The sequence below is a fragment of the Paroedura picta genome, chromosome 12 (assembly GCF_049243985.1).
Source record: "Paroedura picta isolate Pp20150507F chromosome 12, Ppicta_v3.0, whole genome shotgun sequence".
NCBI classification, from domain to species: Eukaryota; Metazoa; Chordata; class Lepidosauria; order Squamata; family Gekkonidae; genus Paroedura; species Paroedura picta.
In genome coordinates this window covers 45,040,449-45,065,135 of record NC_135380.1, presented here as the reverse complement: position 1 = coordinate 45,065,135, position 24,687 = coordinate 45,040,449, and the positions used below count along the sequence as shown (strand labels likewise).

Genomic DNA, 24,687 nt, shown 5'->3' with positions numbered 1-24,687 from the left:
GGGACGTTCTCTGCCTTACCCAAATTGCTATCCTGACTGACGAGCTTTGCAAGCCTCTGTGGGAAGCCGCATTTTGTGAAGCAGGGACTGGCGTGGAAATGTTTCCCACCGTCTGTGAACTGCAGACGCCTGACACTGGCCGGAACTCACCTGTACGGGGATGTGGTCGACCAGGAGAGATAGTCTGGGCTCAGGCTGGTGGGGCGGGGGGCCACGGGCTGCTCAATGGCTGCATCTTGGCTGTAGGATTTCAGGAGAGACGCCGACCGGTTGGCGAGCATGGCCCTCTCATTGCGGCGGAACTTGGCTCTTCGGTTTTGAAACCAGACCTGTTGGGGAGAAGAAAGTCCTGCTGGCCCCTGTCGACAGAGGCGGGAGGCAGAATGGGGCCAGCATCACCCCCCCCCAGGTGTGCAGTCCACTGTCCCCCTCAGGAGTTGCAGGCAGGGGGCCGGGTCCATGGCTGACTACGCGGAGGAGTCCAGGCGCCTGGTGAGCAAGATGCACGCCTGGACTGACAAGGTAAAGGTTCAGTTTTCCCGGGAGGTGAATCCTGAGATTCTCGACTAGGCTCTCCAATACAATGACTTCCAAACCCCGATGGGGTGGGTCTGTTTGGCCGAGGACGTGGAAGGCCACACCCGGCAGCATCAAGTGGGAGGTGGCACGTGGCAGGCAGTCCCAAGGAGGAAGAAGTCGCCATGCCGACCTGGAGGAGATGACGGAAGCTACACTGCAGGGCTGTGCCTGGGCTGTGCCGTGGCCGGCCGTTTCCTGGCAAGTTGCCCAATCAGGTCCACTGAGGGTGCTGCCGTAGGTCCAACCAAACTGCACCCGTGGAGAGAGGCCGGGCTGGCAGTAAATGATCCCCATGGAAACCCAACCCATCTGGAACCCTCGGTTGGTAAAGGCATCCCACCCGTAGTACCCTGAGAGACCAGCCCCAAACTGATGAGGAGGGGGGCCTTGGGGGAGTACCCCAACTGTTTTTGCCATGATTGTCACGTTGCATGATTCTGATTTGGGTTAGATTGAGTCTGTAGCCATCCCGGCCGGCTCCTGTACAATCCACCGGCAGCTCAATGCAAAGCTATGTCTTGCGGAAACTGCGGGTTGGAACGCCAAGTGCCATATTGTGCTGATCCAAGGACTCATCCTCAGTTCTGCCCAGGAGCATCTACGCTGCTGCCCAATAAAGCATTCTCCTTCAACAGTCATGAGTCTTGTTGGTGTCAACGGGGGGGGGGCAACCTTCACACTTTAGTAAAGTTGGGGGAAACTCTGTGGTCCATTCCGCACAAGTTCAATGTAGCAGGAGTGTGGCAAATTGTAATCGCTACTAATATGCAGTTATGCACGACGTCGTACACAATCTGCCACAATCCTGAAACAGTCCCGCTAAAAGCGCTTCATTGTAGCGCATCCAAGGAAATCCCAATAAGTGGATACACCCTCTGGAAAGCGCTACACTCTTGCAACCAATCTGCAACACTAGCGAAAAAGTTCTGTGCGTTACCATTGTTGTGGTTTCAGCAAAGTCCCTCCCCCTGGCTTTCTCCTCTAAACTTCCGGCGAAGCGATCGCCATATTTTTTTCTCGGAGCGAGTGGAGAGCAACGAGCCGGCGAGCTTTCATTCACCCAGCGAGGCTTCTCCGGCTGCAGTCCCTCCACAGAGCTGCTTCAAAGCTCCCCTCAAGTCACCAAGCACAACACAGCCCTGTTTGCAAGTTCCCTTGATTTTTGGCCGAAAATCACACCAGTGCACGGGGGGGGGGGGGGGGAGATTTTTTTTTCACTCGGGGGAGAGTGGCAACGATGAAATGGCAGCTCACACCCCAGCTGCCAGCTAGATGGGTCTCTACGTTGGGAGGAAGCAAGGAATCAAGGAATCAAGACATATTCGTTGCAACATGTGTTTTTCTTTTTCTTTTAAACCTGTTCTTAAAGGGAAAGGGGCTTTTCCGGAGCATGGTAACAACTGCCCATTGGATGCTCATTTGATTGATGGCCAGGGGCGGGACAAAGCAAGGAAAAAATCGCTTCCTTTCTAGCGATTTTTGCCGAGACCGGAACCCTGTGGGAAACGATTGAAACGCAACTGGATTCCACTACAAAGGCAGGTATGCATAACGATGAATTCCACTATTTAAAATTCCGTTTTTTCTTTCCGTAATCAATTTGCCACATTGTTCCTGGTGCGGAATGGGCCTGTGTGTGTGTGTGTGTGTGTGTGTGTGTGTGTCTGTGCATGCACACCCTCTTGTTGCTGCCTGCCTGCCTGCCGCCTCTCACCTGTACTCTGGCTTCGCTGAGGCTCACCCTCCGGGCCAGCTCCTCCCGCACAAAGGCATCGGGGTAGTGTGTCCGCTCAAAAACCCTCTCCAGGGCCTGGAGCTGGCTGCTGTTGAAGGTGGTGCGGTTCCTCCTTTGCTTCTTCTTCCTCTTGGCAGCGCTGCGCGTTGGACTCAAGCTCTCTCCTACAGGAAGGGACAAAAGCGTCCGTGAGATAGCAGCAGGCATCGCCCCACTCTGCAGAGCCCAAGGGACCAGCATCTGCTCAGAAATTTTGGGGTGGGAGGGACCTCAGTGGAGTAGAATGCTGCAGGGGGGTTGGACTAGATGGCCTGCATGGCCCCTTCCAACTCTATGAGTCTATGATAATGAAACAATTACACACAACTAATGAGAATAGAAAAGAGAAAATAAAAAAGGGAAAAAGTATATAAAGAGGCTTCTGATGTTAGCTACAATGAATATATTAAATTACTTCTCAATAACACTATGATTTATGATTTACATGCATACAAACATACATACCTACTGAGAGAGAGAGAGAGAGAGAGAGAGAGAGAGAGAGAGAGAGAGAGAGAGAGAGAGAGAGAGGTCTCTCTTTTTTCTACAAGCCTATTTATTATATTTATTATATTTAGCTAAAAACCCAATTAAAATACAGGATGTAAACATAGCAGCAGCAGCGGTATTACACAACCACCCCGCCCCAAAATCTAATAATGGGGGGTGATACCACCTGGCCTAGGTGCTGCCTTAAGGTACAGCCTTTTCCCGCTTCAATCCTCAAACCCATACATCATCAGTTCATTTCCCCCCACATCAGATAAGAAGTCTGTAAGAGGTTTCCAATTTATAAGAAACACTGATGTTGCCAGCTGGGTGACCTTGGGCCAGTCACAGTTCTCTCAGAGCCCTCTCAGTTCTCTCAGGGGTCTCACCCTACCTCACAGGGTGTCTGTGGGGAGACGAAATGAAGACTGTGAGACTCTTTTGGGTAGTGAAAAGCAGGGTTTAAAAACAAAGTCTTATTCTTTAATCCAAGAAATGAGTTTGACCCCATCTCCTAATTCCACCATTTTACCTACCATTTTTGAGCTTACAACAGTCTCGTTATATGCTCAATAATGTCAATAGAATGAGTGATTCTGGAAGGAGCCAGCAATCAGAATCCGTGGGATGGAAGGCCATCCCCCCCCCCCCCCGAAATGACAGTGGCCTCAGTTGACTGGCCTTGAATGGCGGCCTTTGGTTGGAGAGGTATTTTTCACGACAGCTTCCCATGTAATGCAATGAAAATTTTAAACTGAATTGGGTGCTGTTTGGATGCCATCCGGATGTATGCAGCTGGTTTTTCACCCTCACATTCCAGGAGCTTACGATGTAAGAAGACAAGGACAATGGCAGGCCCCTGCCCCAAGAAGTTTACAATCTGAACTTTGGCAGAAGGAAGGCATTGTGGGAGGAGAACTCAGAGTTCAGTGTGTGTGTGTGTGTGTGTGTGTGTGTGTGTGTGTGTATTCCAGACTTAGGGGGAGAGGGCTAAGGGTCTGTGCCAAAAGACTGCGTGAGTATGCATTTAGTTTAATTCCCCACTGAAATACTATCCAGTGCATTTTCGGCTAGGCAAACATCTGGCTTCCATTTGTTCCCTAATGGCGGGAAAAAAAGTTATTTTGGAATGGTTTTGAAATTTGGAATTCTTTTATGACAGCTCTTTGATTTGTTCCCTGGATTCCTCTGCAGTATGTCAAATTTTAGCGGCTGTGATGTGGGGAACTCTTGCCTGCCTGGAGAATTGCTCACTAATAGGGCCCTCACAATGCTGTCAGGAAACGTTACCGGAATGGGGCACGGAACAAGGAACCAGGGCACCCTGCCCTGCCCTGCCCTGCCCTGCCAGAGACCCTTGGTTTTCTCAGTTTGCTGCCTTCCACACACAGCTGAGGCCTGCAGGGCATATGAAGAACAATATGGGGCTTGTGAAAACAGAAAAATCATGGAATAGACTATCTGGTACAAAAATGTGGCAATGTCATTTTCTGGAGTTTTTTTATTTTTAAGAAAGGAACAAATTATTAGACCTTCTGACTGTGAAAAGGGCGTGTTTTAGCATTACCCTTCTAAAAGCAAGGATACCCAGTTGCTCCTCTTTAAAGCAAGATGAAGACTGATTGAAAAAAGATGCATGCCATGTCACGGGTGCCAGCTATTAATGCAGGGAATCTTTTAATGAGAAGTACCGGCTTTACATGCTTTAGGAGTTGTCACTCTGCAATGAAACCATGAAGATACTCCTTAGTCTTGCGCTGAGGAAAGAGCCACAAGCAGAACCCATCTGTTCCTTCATCTGTTGCTCGTTGGGATATGAAATTTCCAGGGGCATTCCTACGGTTACATAACATTTTTGTAGAATTGCTTATCTATACTTATGCTTTTAAGATTGGATAGACTTTTTCAACGTGGTGTAAATTTTGATTTAGTTGTGTTGTCATTACACAGTGGTTTTTCTTCCTTTGGACTACTGCAGTGCACTGTGTACCCCATTTTGTATTTTTGGTTCTTCCCACCTGGAGGATGGGAACCCTAAGTAGCCCAGTATTGTCTTTTGGGGACTGGTGGCAGATTCATCCAGAGAAAAATCTCAGCTGTGTTTCCTGGAAGTCCTTGGGTTGTTGTTGTTGGGGATTAAACTTGTGATAAATTGCACATAAAGTTTGTGTTTCCTAGTGTGTTTCCTACTGTTGGTCGGCCTAGTCCAGGGGTGGTCAAACTGAGGCTCTCCAGATGTCTATGGACTACAATTCCCATCAGCTTGTGCTGGCAGGGGTTCATGGGACTTGTAGTACATGGACATCTGGAGAGTCACAATTTGACCCTCTCTGGTATAATCCAATAATGTCTATTTTGAGGGGTTTGCAGGGTCTCATTCAGAATCTGAATACAGGCAGTGCTCTTCATCGCCTCCCTCCCTCCGGTCAGATTCCTCTTGCTTTTCTTGCCCGGGAGGCAATCAGAGCACCTTCTGGGGACAGAGTAAAAGCGAGACTGAATCATAGAATCATAGAGTCATAGAATCATAGAGTTGGAAGGGGCCATACAGGCCATCTAGTCCAACCCCCTGCTCAACGCAGGATTAGCCCAAAACATCCTAAAGCATCCAAGAAAAGTGTGTATCCAGCCTTTGCTTGAAGATCGCCAGTGAGGGGGAGCTCACCACCTCTCTAGGCAGCCTATTCCACTGCTGAACTACTCTGACTGTGAAGAATTTTTTCCTGATATCTAGCCTATATCGTTGTACTTGAAGTTTAAACCCATTACTGCGTGTCCTTTCCTCTGCAGCCAGCAGAAACAGCATCCTGCCCTCCTCCAAGTGACAACCTTTCAAATACTTAAAGAGGGCTATCATGTCCCCTCTCAACCTCCTTTTCTCCAGGCTGAACATTCCCAAGTCCCTCAACCTATCTTCATAGGGCTTGGTCCCTTGGCCCCAGATCATCTTCGTCGCTCTCCTCTGTACCCTTTCAATTTTATCGATGTCCTTCTTGAACCTTTATTAACCCGCCAAAATACCTCTGGAACAGGCTGGAACAGGCATTAAACAAATAACAGTACCTCAAAAAGTAGTGAGATGTATTTAGGGCGCGCCAGAATAATATTTGGGAATTCCGAACGCAGAAATATTCTGCACATTAACCTGCCCAGGGCTAAAATATCTCCAGAACAGGTCAGATTGAGCATCAAACAAACCACAGTACCTCAAAACAAACAAACAACAAACAAACAACACTCCAGAACAATATTTTGCAAATCAAAACAAAGACTGTGCAGAGATTAACCCCTTTGAGGTCCCAATACCTCCAGTATAAGGGGGAAGGTGAGGGAAGTATCCCACAGTTAAGTGGCTGCATCCCAAACTGAGCAGAGGTTTCGGGGAGGTGCTGGGTGGTTGTTGCTCATGGGTTCAAGAGGGAACGGAACAAACCGAGGGACAGCCGGGGGCTCCAAATTTGCAACGTCTCTCCCAGGAATGTGAAGCCTCACAAACTTTTCTGGGCACATAGGGGGACATACCGGGAAGAGGTGCTGCAGATCAGATTATGCTATCTGCGTGTTCGCAGTTCCAAATATTGTCCTAGAGTGCCCTTATTTATTCATTTGATTTCTATACCACCCTTCCATATGGCTCAGGGTGGTTTACACACAATAACATGGGAGGATACATGGAACAAATTAATATATAACATAAACAAATACAACAACAATAATCTAAATAACACAATTTCAGTGACCTTAAACACCAATATAATAATAAGAGTTGGTTCTTATATGCCACTATTCTCTACCCAAAGGAGGCTCACAGCAGCTTACAGTTGCCTTCCCTTTCCTCTCCCCACAACAGACACCCTGTGGGGTGGGTGAGGCTGAGAGAGCCCTGATATTCCTGCTTGGTCAGAACAGTTTTATCAGTGCCGTGACGAGCCCAAGGCCACCCAGTTGGTTGCATGTGGGGGAGCTCAGAATTGAACCTGGCTCTCCAGATCAGAAGTCCGCACTCCTAACCACTACACCAAACAGGAACAGGAACTTAGCTAAGGCCCTTAGAGAGGTCAGACTGGTTCAGCCACGGACGGGATATCTGAGGGGGACCTATGGTTGGTCTCAGGCAAACGCCTGGTGGAGGAGCTCTCTTTTGCAGGCCCTGAAGAATTGTAGGATTTCGGACAGGGCCCTGATCTCTTCAGGGAGCTCGTTCCACCAGGTGGGGGCCAGGACAGGAAAAACTCTGGCCCTCGCTAAGGACTGACATGCTTCTTTGGGGCCAGGGATCCCAGACCATGTATGGCCTTGAAGGTAAGAACCAAAACCTTAAGCCTGATCCAGAATTCAATTGGGAGCCAGTTGATTTGTTGAAGATGTGAGATCTCCAGATGTGAGATCTCCACGGTGTATTGGTGAGAATCCTGGCTGCTGCGTTCTGCACCAATGCAGTTTCCGGATCAAGGATAGGGGTAGGCCTGCGCAGAGCGAGTTGCAGAAGGCCAGTCTAGAGGTGACCATCGTGTGGATCACTGTGGCTAAGTGTTCTGGTGCCAAGTAGGGCGCTAGTAGCTTGGCTTGGCGGAGGTGGTAGAAGGCCTGCTGTGCTACTCTTGTGACCTGCGCCTCCATGGAAAGGGAGCCGTTGAAGATGACCCCCAAGTTTCTGACAGAGTGGGCTACTGTTAGATGCACTCGGTCCAGGTTGGGTCGGTGCGCTTCCTTGCTTGGTCCCTTCTTACCCAGCCACAGGACCTCCATCTTTGTAGGGTTGAGCTTCAGATGACTCTGCTTGAGCCATTTTGTCATTTCTTCCAGGCATCTGGCTAAGATTTTTGGGGGGGAATCGGGGAGGTCATCCATCAGGAGGAAGAGCTGGGTGTCATCTGCATATTGCTGGCAACCCAGCCCAAACCTCCCTACCAGCTGAGCCAGAGGGCGCATGAAGATGTTAAATAAAATAGAAGAGAGGACTGCTTCTTGCTGGACTCCACATGTGAGCTGATGACAGTTCGATAATCTCTCTCCTATTTCAGCCCTCTGTCCGTGACTCCGAAGGAAGGAGGTCAGCCATTTGAGAGCTATCCCCTGTATCCCGGCATCAGCAAGGCAATGAGCTAGGAGCTCACGATCTACAGTGTCAAACGCTGCTGACAGATCTAATAGTATAAGCAGCGCTGATCGGCCTTGGTCTAGCTGGTGACGGAGGTCATCCGTCAGGGCGACTAGCGCCGTTTCCACCCCACAGCCTGGCTAGAAACCCAACTGAAATGGGTCAAGGGCTGAAGTTTCCTCCAGGAATGCTGATATTTGGTCCGCTGCAGCCCTTTCAACTAACTTCCCCAGGAACAGTAAGTGCGAGACGGGATGGGTTTTTTGAGCAACAGGCACACCACTGCTTCTTTAGTCCTTCTGGGAATTGTCCCGTTGCAAGAGAGAGGTAGATTATTTCCCGGAGGGGGGCCCCAATTCTTATGTCTGCTGTTTTTAGGAGCCACGATGGACATGGATCTAGTGGGCAAGTGGTTGGCTTCACTGCTAGCATCCTGTTCCCTCAAAAGACGGCCAAGGGGCCTCTAGTTCACTTTCTGTGTCCAAAGTTGGAGGAAAGTCATGGCGAAACATGGAGATTTTTATCTGCAAAGTGACTCAGAAATGCCTCACAGCAGATGTCCAATTGGCTATTATTTTGGTGTCCTTCATCAAGGGCAGTGAGGGATCGAACTACCCTGAATAGTTGTGCTAGGCATGAGTGCACAAATGCGATGCATGTTGAATAAAAGTTCAGTTTCACTGACTTCACCGCCATCTCATAGGCTTTCATCTGCATCCTATAAGATGCTCCTGATTCTTCGTCACCGTCTTCCTCCAAACTCGCTCTAGTCGTCTCAGCTCCTGTTTCTTCCAGCGTAGCTCCTCAGTATACCAGGGGGCCCACTTGAGACAGCGACGGAGAGGACATCTGGGAGCTATCTCATCGATGGTGGCCAGCATTCTGTCATGCCAGTCGCTGACCAGCCCATCTTGAGAAGCGCCAGGAGGCATTGGGTCCCGCAGCGCATTCAGGAATCCAATCGGATCCATAAGTCTCCGCAGGTGAGCTGGAATCTGCTCAAAGCCCAACTGAGGTGGGAGTGGCATGTTCCACTGTTTTTGTTTGTTTGTTTCATGCCTGTTCTGGGCAGTTCCAGAGGCATTTTGGCCCAGAACGGGTTAAAAAAGGGGTGCGAGTTCCACTTTTTCATTTCTAAAATATTGTTCCCAAGTGTCTGTGATGCTCCCCACTGTTTTTTTCTTCTTGTGGTACTCTTGTTTGTTTAATCCTCATTCTGGCCTGTCCCGGGTCGCTCCTGCCTTTACCCTGTCCCACAACTTTGTTCTTCTTTGAGCAAAAATTGTGTTTTCTCTTGGTTGTAATTAAAAAAACAAAAACAACAACCCACCATCTATAGGAATTTTTCTTCTGGCCTGCTTGTACATGGAGTTTCAGCTCCACTTTGAAAATAGATCATTTACTCCACAAACGGAGAAATTCAATAAAGCTGAATTGAAGAAGGAGTCCCAATTCAGAAGGTAACTTTTTGAACTCCGGGTCTTCTCGGCTGAAGGGCCAATTCCTTGTTCGGGGATCGCGTAGCCACAGTTCCTTTGGTCGTCTTCACTTATCCGGTATACTTGAAAGGAACGCAGCAGCCTGCAGGGCATTAGCTGTAAATTCTTCCGAAGAAAAATAAATGTGACCCCCCCCCCCCAACTCCTTTCCTCAAAACTTCGAAAGAGTTGTTCTATTTTGGTTTGCGATAATAATTGCGGGGAAGAATAACCCCAAGGCTGCGGGTGCCTCTAAGCAAATAAATAGCTTTTATTAATTAACATTAGTCCCAAGCAAATGGAATCCCAGTTTGAGCGTGGCTGTGCAAATTAGCAAAAATAAACAAAGGCTGCTGCTGACGGCTCTTAATGTGGATTTAACACATTCACACTCGGCCTTAATCAGAAAAGGCCGGCAGGGATGTCCCTAGTTAGCCAAGAAATCATTTGGAAAAACAAGGCCTTTCCTTACCCCCCTGGTGGGTCTTGGCAAACAAGGGACTTCCTTTACGGGCCGGGGGCTCAACGGCCGGCTCAGAAACACCACGGAGCCTTTCCAAGGCAGCCCCAGGCAGGGCCTGCAGATCCCACAGAATGACAGCTCATCTCCAGACTGCAGAGCTCAGTTCGCTTGGAGGAAAGGGCTGCTTGGGAAGGATGCCAGCCTCCAGGTGGGGCCTGGGGATCCCCTGGAATTCCAGCTCATCTCCAGACTGCAGAGCTCAGTTCGCCTGGAGGAAAGGGCTGCTTGGGAAGGATGCCAGCCTCCAGGTGGGGCCTGGGGATCCCCTGGAATTCCAGCTCATCTCCAGACTACAGAGCTCAGTTCCCCTGGAGGAAAGGGCTGCTTGGGAGGGGGACGGAGGGATGCCAGCCTCCAGGTGGGGCCTGGGGATCCCCTGGAATTCCAGCTCATCTCCAGACTGCAGAGCTCAGTTCCCCTGGAGGAAAGGGCTGCTTGGGAGGGGGACGGAGGGATGCCAGCCTCCAGGCGGGGCCTGGGGATCCCCTGGAATTCCAGCTCATCTCCAGACTGCAGAGCTCAGTTCGCCTGGAGGAAAGGGCTGCTTGGGAAGGATGCCAGCCTCCAGGTGGGGCCTGGGGATCCCCTGGAATTCCAGCTCATCTCCAGACTACAGAGCTCAGTTCCCCTGGAGGAAAGGGCTGCTTGGGAGGGGGACGGAGGGATGCCAGCCTCCAGGTGGGGCCTGGGATCCCCTGGAATTCCAGCTCATCTCCAGACTGCAGAGCTCAGTTCCCCTGGAGGAAAGGGCTGCTTGGGAGGGGGACGGAGGGATGCCAGCCTCCAGGCGGGGCCTGGGGATCCCCTGGAATTCCAGCTCATCTCCAGACTGCAGAGCTCAGTTCGCCTGGAGGAAAGGGCTGCTTGGGAAGGATGCCAGCCTCCAGGTGGGGCCTGGGGATCCCCTGGAATTCCAGCTCATCTCCAGACTACAGAGCTCAGTTCCCCTGGAGGAAAGGGCTGCTTGGGAGGGGGACGGAGGGATGCCAGCCTCCAGGTGGGGCCTGGGGATCCCCTGGAATTCCAGCTCATCTCCACACTACAGGGATCAGTTCCCCTGGAGGAAAGGGCTGCTTGGGAGGGGGACTGAGGGATTCCAGTCTCCAGGTGGGGCCTGGGGATCCCCTGGAATTCCAGCTCATCTCCAGACTGCAGAGCTCAGTTCCCCTGGAGGAAAGGGCTGCTTGGGAGGGGGACGGAGGGATGCCAGCCTCCAGGTGGGGCCTGGGAATCCCCCGGAATTCCAGCTCATCTCCAGACGATAGAGCTTAGTTCCCTTGGAGAAGAGGGCTGTTTGGGAGGGGGGTTCCATAACATTATGAAGCACAGAGGTCTCTCACTGCTCCAAATCCTGCCTACTCCTATCTCCACCCCCAGATTCACCAGGTGCTTCCTAACCCAAAACTGGCAAACTTAATTGTAGGTAGGGCTTCCATCCTGATATCCTCCCGTTTCTCCAGGCAAGAGAGGTCAGCTCTCATAGAGATAACGGCTCCTTTAGAGGATGAATTCCAGGGCATTGCACCCCGGTTGGGTCCTTCCTCCAGAACCCCTAACCTTCTCCCACGTACCAGCCCCAAATCTGCAGGAAGTGCCACCCTCCCTCCAAAGCAGCATTTTCAGAAATAATTGTGGGATGATCTCCTGTCCCCACCTGGAGATTGGTAACCCTAGTGCAGAACAACGTGCATCCCTTTGAATGCAAATGTATTGATGCACCAATGGTCTGCATGAATCTGACAGGGCAAAAACGTCCATACAAGGAAAAAGGAAATGCAGTATTAAGGAAGCCCTTGTTCAGTTTGCACAAGGAATAAATGAGATGAAAATGTAAACATGTCAGGTCCAAACAGCAATGATGAGAAACTCATAATAGTCCCTGCTTCAGGGATTGATTTCCAGAAGAAAAACATGGTCCCATTCTTGGAGAACTCTGGTTGGACAGGGTTTGAATCCGGGGCGAGATTCAGGGCCAGTTTATCCATGTAGTACATGGAGCACATGCTACAGGCCCGCACTTTCAAGGGCCCAAACAGTGCCCTCCCACCATTGGTCAGGGCCGTAGCCTCCCCCCTTCTCTCGTTAAGGACACTCAGAGTGAGACCCCTTTCCATTGTGGGGAGCCCTTCTGGATGCTCCTGCTGCAATTGTACTCGGATCGGGCCCCAGGAATCCTTAAGCTGGCTCTGGTGCTGTAGGCCCCACAATGCTTACGCCACGGCTGGGTTGGCTGCAAGGCAACTACCACAAAGCCAAGGACACAATCCCTGCAATACCTTTTATTAGGACCAACCCTGCTTTTTACTATACAGAGGAGTTTCAGAGCAGCTTCCAATTGCCTGCCCTTCCTCTACCACAAGACCCCCTAGGAGATAAGTGGAGTAAGAGAGCTCTGAGAGGACTGTGACTGGCCCAAGGTCACCCAACTGGCTGCATGTGGAGGAGGAGGAGGAGTGGGGAATCAAAACCAGAAGGGGAAAGCAGATTCTTCAAGTCTTTGGGCCTTTCCGCATGCAAAGCAAAACATTTTTCCCAAGCATTCCTCTCACACAAAGCATGCCTCTCTAAGCCACCCCCCAAAAAAAAAAAGAAAATCAGGAACAAGATTAATTTTTCAGTATCAATACTAATCATAGATGCACAGGCCTTTCAATGGAGAAAGACTGAATTTTAAAAAATATTAGCGAGCATCGCGGGCCCTTTAAAAAGTTGAGAAAGGGGATTGGCTGCCTGGTTGATTGACAGACAGAAGAGAGTTGCATGTAAAGCGCATTGCTCTCTTCTGCCCTTTCAAGCAGGCATGTGGAGTGCAAGAAGTGCGAAAAGACGGCAGAGGTGAGGAATGGCCGGAGGTGCAATTATTTTTAGTGTTACGCCATTATGCTGGCATAACACTATTTTTTTAGATGGACTGCTTCTCAGCCTTTTGGCTAAGATCAAGTGTAGTATCTATTTTTTTAGATGTGCCAGTAGGTTGCGGATGGATCTTCTGGTAAGGCAAACGGGCAGATGTGTGTGTGTGTGTGTGTGTGTGTACCTGCACGCATCTTAAGTGCTGTCCAATCACAACTTCTGATGACTTGATTTTACACAAAATGTTTTGGCTGCCTACGCAGAGTTACCAGTGTCTTGGGTGTAAGAACACAGGGCAACGAAATCTACAAAACCAGCCGTGAAAACTGGAGGACCGAAACCCTTGACAAAATCAGGAATATAGGAAGCAACCTAAAAGGTTTGTTGGACCCTTCTCGTCCCCCCTCCAGTTCCTGCCAGGGCTCAGGTTTCAGCTTCTGCCTTCTGGGTTGCCAACAGCTTAATGTCGAGCGGCTTCCAGGCTCCTGGAACTCACATGTCTGTTCCGAGACCTAAATGTAGCCTGTGCTCTGCCAAAGAGCTCTCTCTCCTTGGCATGGGGACTTGGTCAGCTGGCAGGGGCTTTCAGTCCCACAAGAAGGAGGGAGGCCCCTTGCTCTCTAAGAACACACTTGGCCCTCATGCCTGCAAAGACACCTGGGCAACTGGTGGAGGGTCAAGAGCAGGGGTAGCCAAACTACGGCCCTCCAGATGCCCATGGACTACAATTCCCATGAGCCCCTGCCAGCAAATGCCCTGCCAGCAAATGCCCTGCCAGGGGGCTCATGGGAATTGTAGTCCATGGACATCTGGAGGGCCGCAGTTTGACTACCCCTGGTCAAGAGCATCCATACCCAACCATGGGAAGGAGGACGGGCCAAGTCAGTGGGCTCCCAGCCTGCCTGTTGTGCCTCCCAGGTCAAAAGCTGTGCCAAGGCTCTCAAATGAAAGGAACCTGCCCAGAATAATCCTGACCCTGTTAATATTGTTGAATCCAAAGGAAACATTATTGGAAAGGGAGATGGGGAGCCAGTCTCATTCTTCAAATGAAAAAAAACAGAACACTGCCCACCCGTCCTTCACCACCCTGTCTCTTCCTTAGATATACCAGGATTTCTCAATCAGGATTTCTTGGCAGCCCTAGAAAGATTTCCCAAATTGGTGGGAGTTAATTAATTTGTTATACATTTTTTAATGGTTAAACATTTATCAGGTGATACGACCATGATTGGTCATGTAACTTGCACCTCCCAAAATGGCCAATGATGAGCCTGGAGGTGGTGGGGAGGGGATGGGCCCCAGGTGGGCGTGTCCACAGCTCTGCATCCTACCATGTTCTGCAGGATCACTCCACTTCTAGGGTTTCTCAAAGCCTGAAGAATGTTTTAGGGCGGGGGTCGTCAACCCCCAGGCTGTGGCCTGATAGTGGGCCGCAAAGGCCTCGGAACCGGGCCACCGGCGGCCACCCCCCCCCGCAGCGAGAAGCTCACCAGGCCATGAGGGAAGCGCCCACCAAAGTGGCCGCTTCGCTTGCGGCCTGGCTAGCTTCTTGCTGTGAGAGGGCGGGCACAGCCGCCGGTACACCGGTGGACACAAATGTGCATGTGCGGCAACTTCCTGCTGGTGCAAACGTGCATATGCATATGCATGCAGCTGCTGCACGTGCGCGGCACCCGGGCGACCGGCTCTCCCCCACCCCTGGAGGTGGTCCTCAACCGCAAAAGTTTCTCAAGGGTAAAAAAGTTGAGAAAGGCTGGATTATACTGTGCATACACAGCCTCAAGATGGGCAGGGACAACGTAACACAGACACACTGAGACACAGTGAACTTCACAAGAGGGAGTAAATGAAGGAAAGGAGAGGGAGACTTTTGTTTCAAGAGGGCAGGCGGGATTTAAAGGGATTTCATGTTTTCTAGCATCAAGCATCTATAGCAGCCTCAAAGAAGCAGGCTGAAGAAGCCTTGCCAGGCAATCCTGTGAACTTTTGGGGATAGGGCTTGGGACGGACGGCAATGCTCTGTAGACCATAGAGAGCAGAGGAATATATTCCTAAAGATTCATGGGTGTGACATCACAGTGGAAGGCAAATAAGCCTTAAGCAAAGTCCAGCCCTTTTAATTTTTTTTAAATAATAAAGTTGGAAGAGACCTCATGGGTCATCTAGTTCAAACCTCTGCACTATGCAGGACACTCACATCCCTCTCGCTCATCTACTGTCACCTGCCGCCCCTTTGCCTTCACAGAATCAGCCTCTCCGTCAGAGGGCTATCTAGCCTCTGTTAAAAATGTCCAAAGATAGAGAATCCACCGCCTCCTGAGGAAGCCTGTTCCACTGAGAAAACACTCCAACTGTCAGGAACTTCTTCCGGATGTTTAGATGGAATTTCTTTTGAATTAATTTCATCCCATTCGTTCTAGTCTGTCCGTCTGGGGCAAGAGAGAACAATTCTGCTCCATCCTCCATATGGCACCCCTTTAAATACCTGAAGATTGTTATCAGATCCCCTCTCTGTCGTCTCCTCTCTAGACTAAACAGACCAAGCTCCCCCAACCTTTCCTCATACGTCTTGGTCTCCAATCCCCTCACCATCTTTGTTGCCCTCCTCTGGACACGTTCCAGTTTGTCTGCATCCCTCTTCAACTGGGGTGATCAAAACTGAACACAGTACTCTATGTGAGGCCGAACCAGAGCACAGTAAATCGGTACCATCACCTCCCGTGATCTGGACACGATACTCAGTTTGATACAGCCCAAAATCCCATTTGCTTTTTTAGCCACTGAGTCACATTGCTGACTCATGTTCAATGTATGGTCTACTACAGTGGTCCCCAACCTTTATATCACCGGGGACCACTCACTGGGGACCACTCAACGCCTTTTACTGAGACCCGGTGGGGGGGGGGGTAGTTTACTCCTCTACTCTCAACCACTGCCCTAATGCTCTCTGGTCGCTATGGTAATGTTTAAACATCCCTTCAAAATAAGATACAGACACGCCACAACAATGAAGTGTGTTGTAAAGGGCTGGGGGGGATGAAGTAAAGGGCCGGGGGGGGGAGGCGTCCTTCGGGGCCCACCTCCAATTAGTCGAAGGACCACATGTGGTTCACGGCCCACAGGTTGGGGATCGCTAGTCTACTAAGACTCCTAGATACTTTTTGCACATGCTACTTCCAAGACAAGTCTCCCCCATCTTGTAAACTAGATCTCTCACCTAGAACTTCTTTGGAGAAGACCTAGAACTTTGGAGAAGACCTAGAACTCTCACCTTTGTGGGCCTGTGACTTATTTTTCTGGTCTACGTTGGGACTTGTTCTTCATGGGGGGCATGAAGGGGGGCATATACTCCTGGGTTCCTGAATCAACCTCTTCAGGCAGACCTTGGAACCAATTGCTGAGCATCAGTGGGTCAGACCTCATTCTTCTACTCCTATGTGTAACATTCTTCCAGTTATTGCCCTCCTGTATTAGGTGCTCCTGATTTTGTTTTGATAGAGTTCCCTCCTCCTGCAGTGTAATCAATCATTTCTCTAATCCCCGAACCTTCTCCTCCAGCAGAGCCACTAATTTGCGCTTGCTGCATTTGTAAAAATTGTCCCCCTGAGGTAAAAAGGCAAACAGATGGTACATGTCACTACGCAGCCTTCTTCTGTGATTCAGTTTGGATAAGCTAAAAAGTACCTGAATCAATGCTGATTTCGGTACTTTTGGGTCCTATCTGAGCCAAACCACCCAGCCCCTACATTTAAACGGTCCAAATCTGTGGTGTCCGCATCGTGATCCAGTGATCTGGCCATGATTCGGCCCATTTAAATGCAACCCCCCCCCCACGCTCTCAAGCAGCACCTGAGATGGGAGGGGGAGGGAAGCAACTACCAAAAAGATGATAATGACTGGTCCACAACTCCCTTTAGATTGAGGAGGGATTTAAAGGGAGTGGTTGATGTCCCTGTTCTGATAAAAACAGGGTGCACCACCTGCTCTCTTCAAAACCCTCCCCAGGCTGGTCATTCTTACTTATCACAGGCGAGGTCTCCAGGGCTGCTTCTAGGTATTTTGTTGCCTCAAGAAAGGTACACCCAACCCTGCAGTGGCTGCAGACCTGAGTGCCAGGCCAACAGAGTACGAACTAGTCCATGTCATCAGTTCACAGGGAAGCCATCTGTGGGAAGCATACCCGAGTCCTATTAACCAGATGTGCTCCGGGATTGTTCTCAAAACTTAATTCCAAGGTGCTTCAGATTGGGACCATGGAGAGACAGGGCTCAAATCATATGTCAATGGGGGAAATTTTCTGACCCGATATTGGCTGGGTTCTCAATAGTAGCCCATGGGAGTGGGGCAGATGTGGAGGGTGCCTGTGGGGTGGGGTCCCCTTCCTGACCTCCTCTGGCTCCTTGTATGTTTTGTACATGGGGCAAATAGCAGCTTTGGAGGGTCATTTTGAGGCTGGGATGATAAAAAGGGGGAAATAATTTTTAAAACTCAGTCCCTACTCAGTGATGCTGACAGGCACAGAAACCATTTATCCTAGTAGCACATGTAGGACATGCTATGGGCCCCACAATTTCCGGGCCCCTGCGTGCTATATGGTTATTTTTAGATTATTTCCTTTTTTATGTGGAGGAAGCTGAATTTCAGGGGAATACTAGTAAATGTTTTGAGCAAAGGGAAGGCATCAGTTAATTTCAAAGTTCCAGCTACCCCTGGGAATAGATCTGCAGCCTTGAAGCCAGGAGCGGACGGACTGGGGGCAGAGAGAGACGGCGATGAAGTAGGACGCTACGGACTCTGCCCTCCCTAGCAGCCATTTTCTCCAGGGGAACGGATTTCTATCGCTGTAAAGCCAGGCGATCCTCAAGTCCCACAGGGGGGCTGGCTTCCCTACCTGAGAAGGGGCCCTGGTGTGACTCGTGCAGCACAAATAACGGCCCCAGTTGTGCTCTGCTAAGGCCCCCAAATCCTGAAACTGGCCCTGGCCCCACAGATCCTTCCACTGGGCCTGGATAGGAACCTTCCACCCCCTTCATTTAAATGGATCCTTTTGGAGGCAGACTTTTTTTTGCCTGCCATGGGCAATCAAGGCTGGGGCGGAGGCAGCGAGGATGATGCAGCTTTGAGTCCCCGGAAAGACAGTAATGCCTGCCTGCCCACCCGCCCGCCCGCCCGCCTGTCCAAGGGTTTGCATGGCGTCTGCTGCCATTCTCGCAACATCTCAACATCTCCCCCAGAGGCAAAGAGGACCAAGCACCAGAGAACCCAGGTATACAGAGAGTCTTGCAAGATACAGTTTTGGGCTAACAGTTGTGAAGAGGTGAAACGGTCCCGTGCCATGGACAGTCTCCAACAACGCCAACAACTGAAGCTGACTTTTGGATATTTTAACATTTTAAGTCAGAACATTTCTTGCCACCATTAAAGCTCCCTTGGCAAAAGGCTCTTTGCTCCTTAGAAGCTGGAGGCCAAGCTACACCAGACATTGGAGTCCTGAGATAGGAATTCCAGATGTGCAATTTGCAAAGGGGGGGTGAACTGGATCAGGGCCATTCCTCTGCATCAATCCCCTGATTGGAAATGCTCCGCCCTGCATTGCTTCTTGCCTGGGAGGGAAAGAGATGTACGCAGTATAAATCGACACTTTAAACTGGGCTTAAAGTGAGAGAGTTGCATTTGAAATGGTGCGGTAAGGAAAATTATTCCCCCACTTCCGTAGCCCCTGGCCCAAATTCAACAGGTCCTCCCACGCAGCAGCTTCGAGGGCTGCATATATGTCTGGAGTTCCAATCATGGAACTCAAAAGTTATGTGGAATTTGGCCCTTGGAGATGCCTTCATGGCGGGGCGGGGGGGGGGGGGCGGACGACTGTTTGCTGAAGCCGGTGCTGAGTCAGCTGCTGGAATGTCTGGTTGCAGCTGCTATTCCAAAACTCATTTCCCCCTGATTTTCAAAGGGTTCCTCCCCACGTGTGGTTGGATCTTGTGTGCCCCAGCTTGCTGCTATGGCCCCCATCTGGTTACAGTGGATGGCAAGATGATCTGGTTGTTGCCTGGATGGAATGCCCCAAAAATTCAACTCAGAGCATATGGCTTCTGAGCACCAAAATGTGACCTTTGAATTTCAGGAGTTCACTGCGGAATTTGGGCTAGGCTTGAACTTTCCCCCACCTGTGGAAATGGGGTTGCCAAGTGCCCCCAATCAGTGGCAGGGCATGGGGGAGTGAGATTGCCAGACCCAGGTTGGGGAACACCTGGAAATACCAAGATTGATCTGGGGCAGGACAGGGGCTTCAGTGGGGTACAGGGCCATAAAGCCCATCCTCCCAAGCATCCATTTTCTCCAGGAGAACTGACCTGTATAGTCTGGAGATGAGCTGCCATTCTGGGGGATACCCAGATCTCACCTGGAGGCTGGCATCCCTATGCTGAAGAGTGGTGGATCCTGATCATAGAATCATAGAATCATAGAATCATAGAGTTGGAAGGGGCCATACAGGCCATCTAGTCCAACCCCCTGCTCAACGCAGGATTAGCCCTAAGCATCCTAAAGCATCCAAGAAAAGTGTGTATCCAACCTTTGCTTGAAGACTGCCAGTGAGGGGGAGCTCACCACCTCCTTAGGCAGCCTATTCCACTGCTGAAGTACTCTGACTGTGAAAATTTTTTTCCTGATATCTAGCCTATATCGTTGTACTTGACGTTTAAACCCCTTACTGCATGTCCTCTCCTCTGCAGCCAACGGAAACAGCATCCTGCCCTCCTCCAAGTGACAACCTTTCAAATACTTAAAGAGGGCTATCATGTCCCCTCTCAACCTCCTTTTCTCCAGGCTGAACATTCCCAAGTCCCTCTACCTATCTTCATAGGGCTTGGTCCCTTGGCCCCAGATCATCCTCGTCGCTCTCCTCTGTACCCTTTCAATTTTATCAATGTCCTTCTTGAAGTGAGGCCTCCAGAACTGCACACAGTACTCCAGGTGTGGTCTGACCAGTGCCGTATACAATGGGACTATGACATCTTGTGATTTTGATGTGATGCCCCTGTTGATACAGCCCAAAATGGCATTCGCCTTTTTTACCGCTGCATCACACTGCCTGCTCATGTTTAGTTTACAATCCACAAGTTCCGCAAGGTCTTGTTCACACACAGTGTTACCTAGGAGCATATCCCCCATCCAGTAGGCATGCTTTTCATTTTTCTGACCCAGATGCAGAACTTTACACTTATCTTTGTTAAATTGCATCTTGTTCTCATTTGCCCATTTTTCCATTGTGTTCAGATCTCGTTGAATTCTGTCTCTATCTTCCGGAGTATTTGCCAGTCCTCCAAATTTGGTGTAATCTGCAAACTTGATGAGTAGTCCCTCCACCCCCTCATCTAGATCATTAATAAATATGTTAAAAAGTACCGGGCCGAGCACTGAGCCCAGATACCCCTCTACTCACCTCTCTCCAGTCTGATGAAACACCATTGACAACAACTCTTTGAGTGCGGTTCTCTAACCAATTCCCTATCCACCTAACTATCTGAAAATCCAGATTGCAGTCCTTCAACTTATCCATCAGAACATCTTGGGGAACGTTGTCAAAAGCTTTACTAAATTTCAAGTAAATGACATCAACCGAATTTCCCCGATCCAGCAAACCTGTTACTTGGTCAAAAAAGGAAACCAGGTTGGTCTGGCAGGACCTGTTGGAGACAAATCCATGCTGACTTCTTTGGATCACCAAATTGTCCTCCAGATGTTTGCAGATCGCTCCCTTTAATATCTGCTCCATTATCTTCCCCACAGACTCACTGGTCTGTAGTTTCCCGGGTCATCCTTCCTCCCATTTTTGAAGATCGGAATAACGTTTGCTCTCTTCCAGTCCTCCGGGACATCTCCAGTCCTTAAAGAGGTTCCGAAGATGATGGACAAAGGCTGTGCAAGTTCTCTAGAAAGTTCTTTGAGTACTCTCGGGTGCATTTCATCCGGACCAGGGGATTTGAACTCATCCAGTGCAGCTAAATGCCTCTCGACAACCTCTCTATCCATGTTAACCTGCCATCCAGACACTATCCTTTGGCTACGGCCATCTCTAGATGTGCCTAAACCCTTTGACCTGTGGGAAAAAACTGATGTAAAATAGGCACTAAGCCTTTCTGCTTTCACTGCATCTTCCGTTAGAGTTTGTCCATCCGCACCCAACAGTGGGCCTATTGCCTCCTTTACTTTACGTTTGCTCCTCACATAACTGAAAAATCTTTTCTTGTTACAATGGGCTTCCCTGGCCAATCTTAGCGCACTCTCAGCTTTGGTCTTTCTGATGATTGATCTACAGTGCCTAGTAACCTGTAGGTACTCTTCTTTAGAGCTCTGTCCTTCCCTCCATTTCCTGAACATCTTCCTTTTCTTTCTTAGTTCCTCTTGAAGTTCTCTGTTCATCCAGATAGGCTTCTTAGAGCTCCGGCAGTGTTTTCGTCTTTCTGGGATAGTCATTGATTGAGCATGCAATAGCTCTTGTTTGAGTAGCGCCCACCCTTTACATGCTCCCTTCCCTTCCAGCATTCTCGTCCATGGTATGACACTCATCTTGTCTCTGAGTTTATTAAAGTTTGCCCTACGAAAATCCAACATCCGCGTCTGGCTACAAGCTTCCTTGGCTCCCCATCTCAAAAGGAATTCTATGAGGACATGGTCACCTCCCCCTAGGGTCCCCACCTCCTTCACCTCATCCATCAACTCTTGCCTGTTGGTCAGTATTAAGTCCAGTATGGCTGAACCTCTTGTGGGTTCATCTACCATTTGATAAATGAAATTGTCAGCCGTGCAGGTCAGAAAGTTGCATGACTGAGGACGCTTTGCAGAGTTTGTTTCCCAGCACACATCTGGGAAATTGAAGTCACCCATGATGACAAGGTCCTGCCGCTTGTATATTTTCTCATAGTTGCTCACAAAGTGCAGCATCCACATCCTCTCGTTGGTCAGGCGGTCGGTAGCAGACACCAACCACCACACTGTTTGTTTTCCCCTCGCTTATTTTCACCCAGATGCTTTCCACTGTAGATATGCTCTCCTTCACTAGAATTTCCTGACAGGTAAGCCCTTTCCTCACATACAGTGCCACTCCTCCACCTCTTCGATCCATGCTGTTTTTTCTGAACAGTTCATATCCATCCACCATTACATTCCAGTCATGAGAATCATTCCACCAAGTTTCTGCGATGCCTACTAGATCATACCTTTCCATCAATACGGATCCTAATCAGACTGAATGAATGAAAAAGATGGAACAAAACTGGTACAAAATGCCATAGTGAGCTAGTTGTCAAAAGCTACCAAATGTTTACAGTCTTCTTAGGAGGGGAATCATGCTTAATGTGGCAAAATCATTTCACATGGTGAGGAATGGGAGTTGTGGCTCAGGATCACTGTAGGGGTAGTCCATAAACACCTAGTTTCTTTAAATGAAACCAAATCCTCTGGGCCAGGTGAATTTCATCCAAAGGTACAGATGTAATTTCTGAGCCTCTGTCCATTATTTTTGACAACTAACAGGTGAAGTGCCGGAAGACTGGAGGCAGGCAAATGTTGCCTCCATCTTCAAGAAGTGGATAAAGGAGGATCCAGGTAACTACTGACTTGTCAGCTTCACATCTACAGCTGGCAAAAATTTAGGACAAATGATCAAAAAGTTGGTCTTTGAGCAGCTAGAGCAGATGGCTGTAATTATTAAGAGTCAGCATGGCTTTCTCAAGAACAAGTCACGTCAGACTAACCTTGTCTCTATCTTGCTAGACTGGGGAATGCTGTGGACATAGTTTATCTTGATTTCAGTAAGGCTTTTGATAAGATTTTGCATTATATTCTTATTAACAAGTTGGTAAAATGAGGTACGGATTCTAATACTATTAAGTGCATCAAGAACTAGTTGACAAATTGCACCCAAAGGGTTTGTCATCTTCTTGGAGAGGAGTGAGTGGACTGCCTCAGGGGTCTGTCCTGGGCCCTGGGTGGTTCAACACATTCATAAATGATTTGGATGCTTTAGGATGCTTAGGGCTGATCCTGCATTGAGCAGGGGGTTGGACTAGATGGCCTGTATGGCCCCTTCCAACTCTATGATTCTACGATTCTAGATCAGCGGTACTCAACCTTGGGGTACCAACCCCATTTGGGGTCACTTGACCCCGTCCGCTGGGTCAGCAGGTAGATGCCCACTGCTGCGGCGGTTGCGGTGACCTGCGGTGGCAGGCAGCCAGTGGCGGGCAGAGGCAGGCGGAGGTGGGAGGTGGTGGCAGTCGGCGGCTGGTGGAGGCAGGTGGAGAGATGGACCCATGGCACTGGCCACCTCCATGCTGCCTCAATTGTTGTGCGCTTGGATGCATGTACACGCTTTCATGCTCCTGTGCATGCAGCCCACGTGCATGCCGTCCCCGCCAAAGTTGGGGTTGGGGTCGTGGTGGTTAAAAGGTTGAGAACTGATTTATATGAAGGAATAGAGGAGGTGCTTATTAAATTTGCAGGTAACACTAAACTGTGCAGGGTAGCAAACACACCAGAAGACAGAATCAGAATACCAGATGATCTTGACAGGCTAGAAAACTGGGCTAAAATTAATTTCGATGGTGATAAATGTAAAGTTCTTCATGCATCCGTATAGGATGGGTAGGACTTGTCTTGGCAGTAGTACGTGTGACAAGGATCTGGGGAATCTTAGTAGACCATACACTGAACGTGAGTCAGCAGTGTGACTCGGTAGCTAAAAAGACAAGTGGGATTTTGGGCTGTATCAAACGGAGTATCGTGGCCAGATCACGGGAGATAATGTTACCACTTTACTCTGCTCTGGTTCAGCCTCACTTGGAGTACTGTGTTCAGTTTTGGGCACCCCAATTGAAGAGGGATGTAGGCAAACTGGAGCATGTCCAGAGGAGGGCAACAAAGGTGGTGAGGGGTTTGGAGACCAAGTCATATGAGGAAAGGTTGGGGAAGTTTAGCCTGAAGAGGAGATTTATTTATTATATTTATATACCGCCCTCCCCGGAGATGACTGAGAGGTGATATGATAACCATCATCAAGTAGGATGGAGCTGTTCTCTCTTGCCCCAGAGTGCTGGAGCAGAATCAATGGGTTGAAATTAATTCAAAAGAATTTTCAGCTAAACATCCGGAAGAAGTTCCTGTCAGTTAGAACGGTTCCTCAGTGGAACAGGCTTCCTCAGAAAGTAGTGGGTTCTCCTTCTTTGGAAGTTTTTAAGCAGAGGCTAGATAGTCATCTCACAGAAGTGCTAATTTAGGCAGATTGTGAGTGGGTGGACAGGAAGGGATGCGGCAGTGTTTGTCTCTTGTGGCCCTTCCTGGCATACCCAGGGAATGGCTGATCACCACTATGGGATGGTGGATGAATTTCCTCCAGGCCAGGCTGGATTCTGGAGATTTTTGGTGGAGGTGAGGGAATCAGTTGGGCATGAAATTGGAGTCACTGTGGGTGGGCAGCTAGTTGTGAGTAATCCATGGACATCTGTAGAGCTTGATCACTCTCTATTCTACCAAAGTCTAGTGGTGACAAAGTGGTCAAAAAAGCCAAGGCAGACCAGAGGGCCCATAAGATGCATGTTGACTTGGGAGGAAGCACCGTTGAACTCAAGAGGACATATTTCTGAGCAGATGTGCAGATGATTGGGTTGCACACTTGTTTATTTTTGATGACCTTTTAGGGCAATTGTTTTGGTGGGTGGCTTTCAGAATAAGGACCAACTGAGCCTCTTGTGGCGCAGGGTGGTAAAGCAGCTGACATGCTGTCTGAAGCTCTGACCATGAGGCTGGGAGCTCGAGCCCAGCAGCCGGCTCAAGGTTGACTCAACCTTCCATCCTTCCGAGGTTGGTAAAATGAGTACCCAGCTTGCTT

At 49.5% G+C, this 24,687-nt stretch overlaps 1 protein-coding gene and 1 pseudogene across 3 annotated transcripts in view; one reads left to right on the top strand and one right to left on the bottom strand.

Annotated features, from left to right (window-relative positions):
- PRRX2 (paired related homeobox 2) overlaps window positions 1–24,687 on the bottom strand; it is a 128,585-nt gene that overhangs the window by 6,480 nt on the left and 97,418 nt on the right. For all 3 annotated transcript variants that reach the window (XM_077307177.1, XM_077307178.1, XM_077307179.1), the window contains exons 2-3: window positions 2,294–2,478; window positions 151–329 (exon numbers count right to left, since the gene is read on the bottom strand). In XM_077307177.1, the coding sequence (XP_077163292.1) occupies window positions 151–329; window positions 2,294–2,478 (364 nt within the window). The remainder of the gene's footprint in view (window positions 1–150; window positions 330–2,293; window positions 2,479–24,687) is intronic.
- On the top strand, window positions 12,855–12,935 carry LOC143822247 (U2 spliceosomal RNA; annotated as a pseudogene).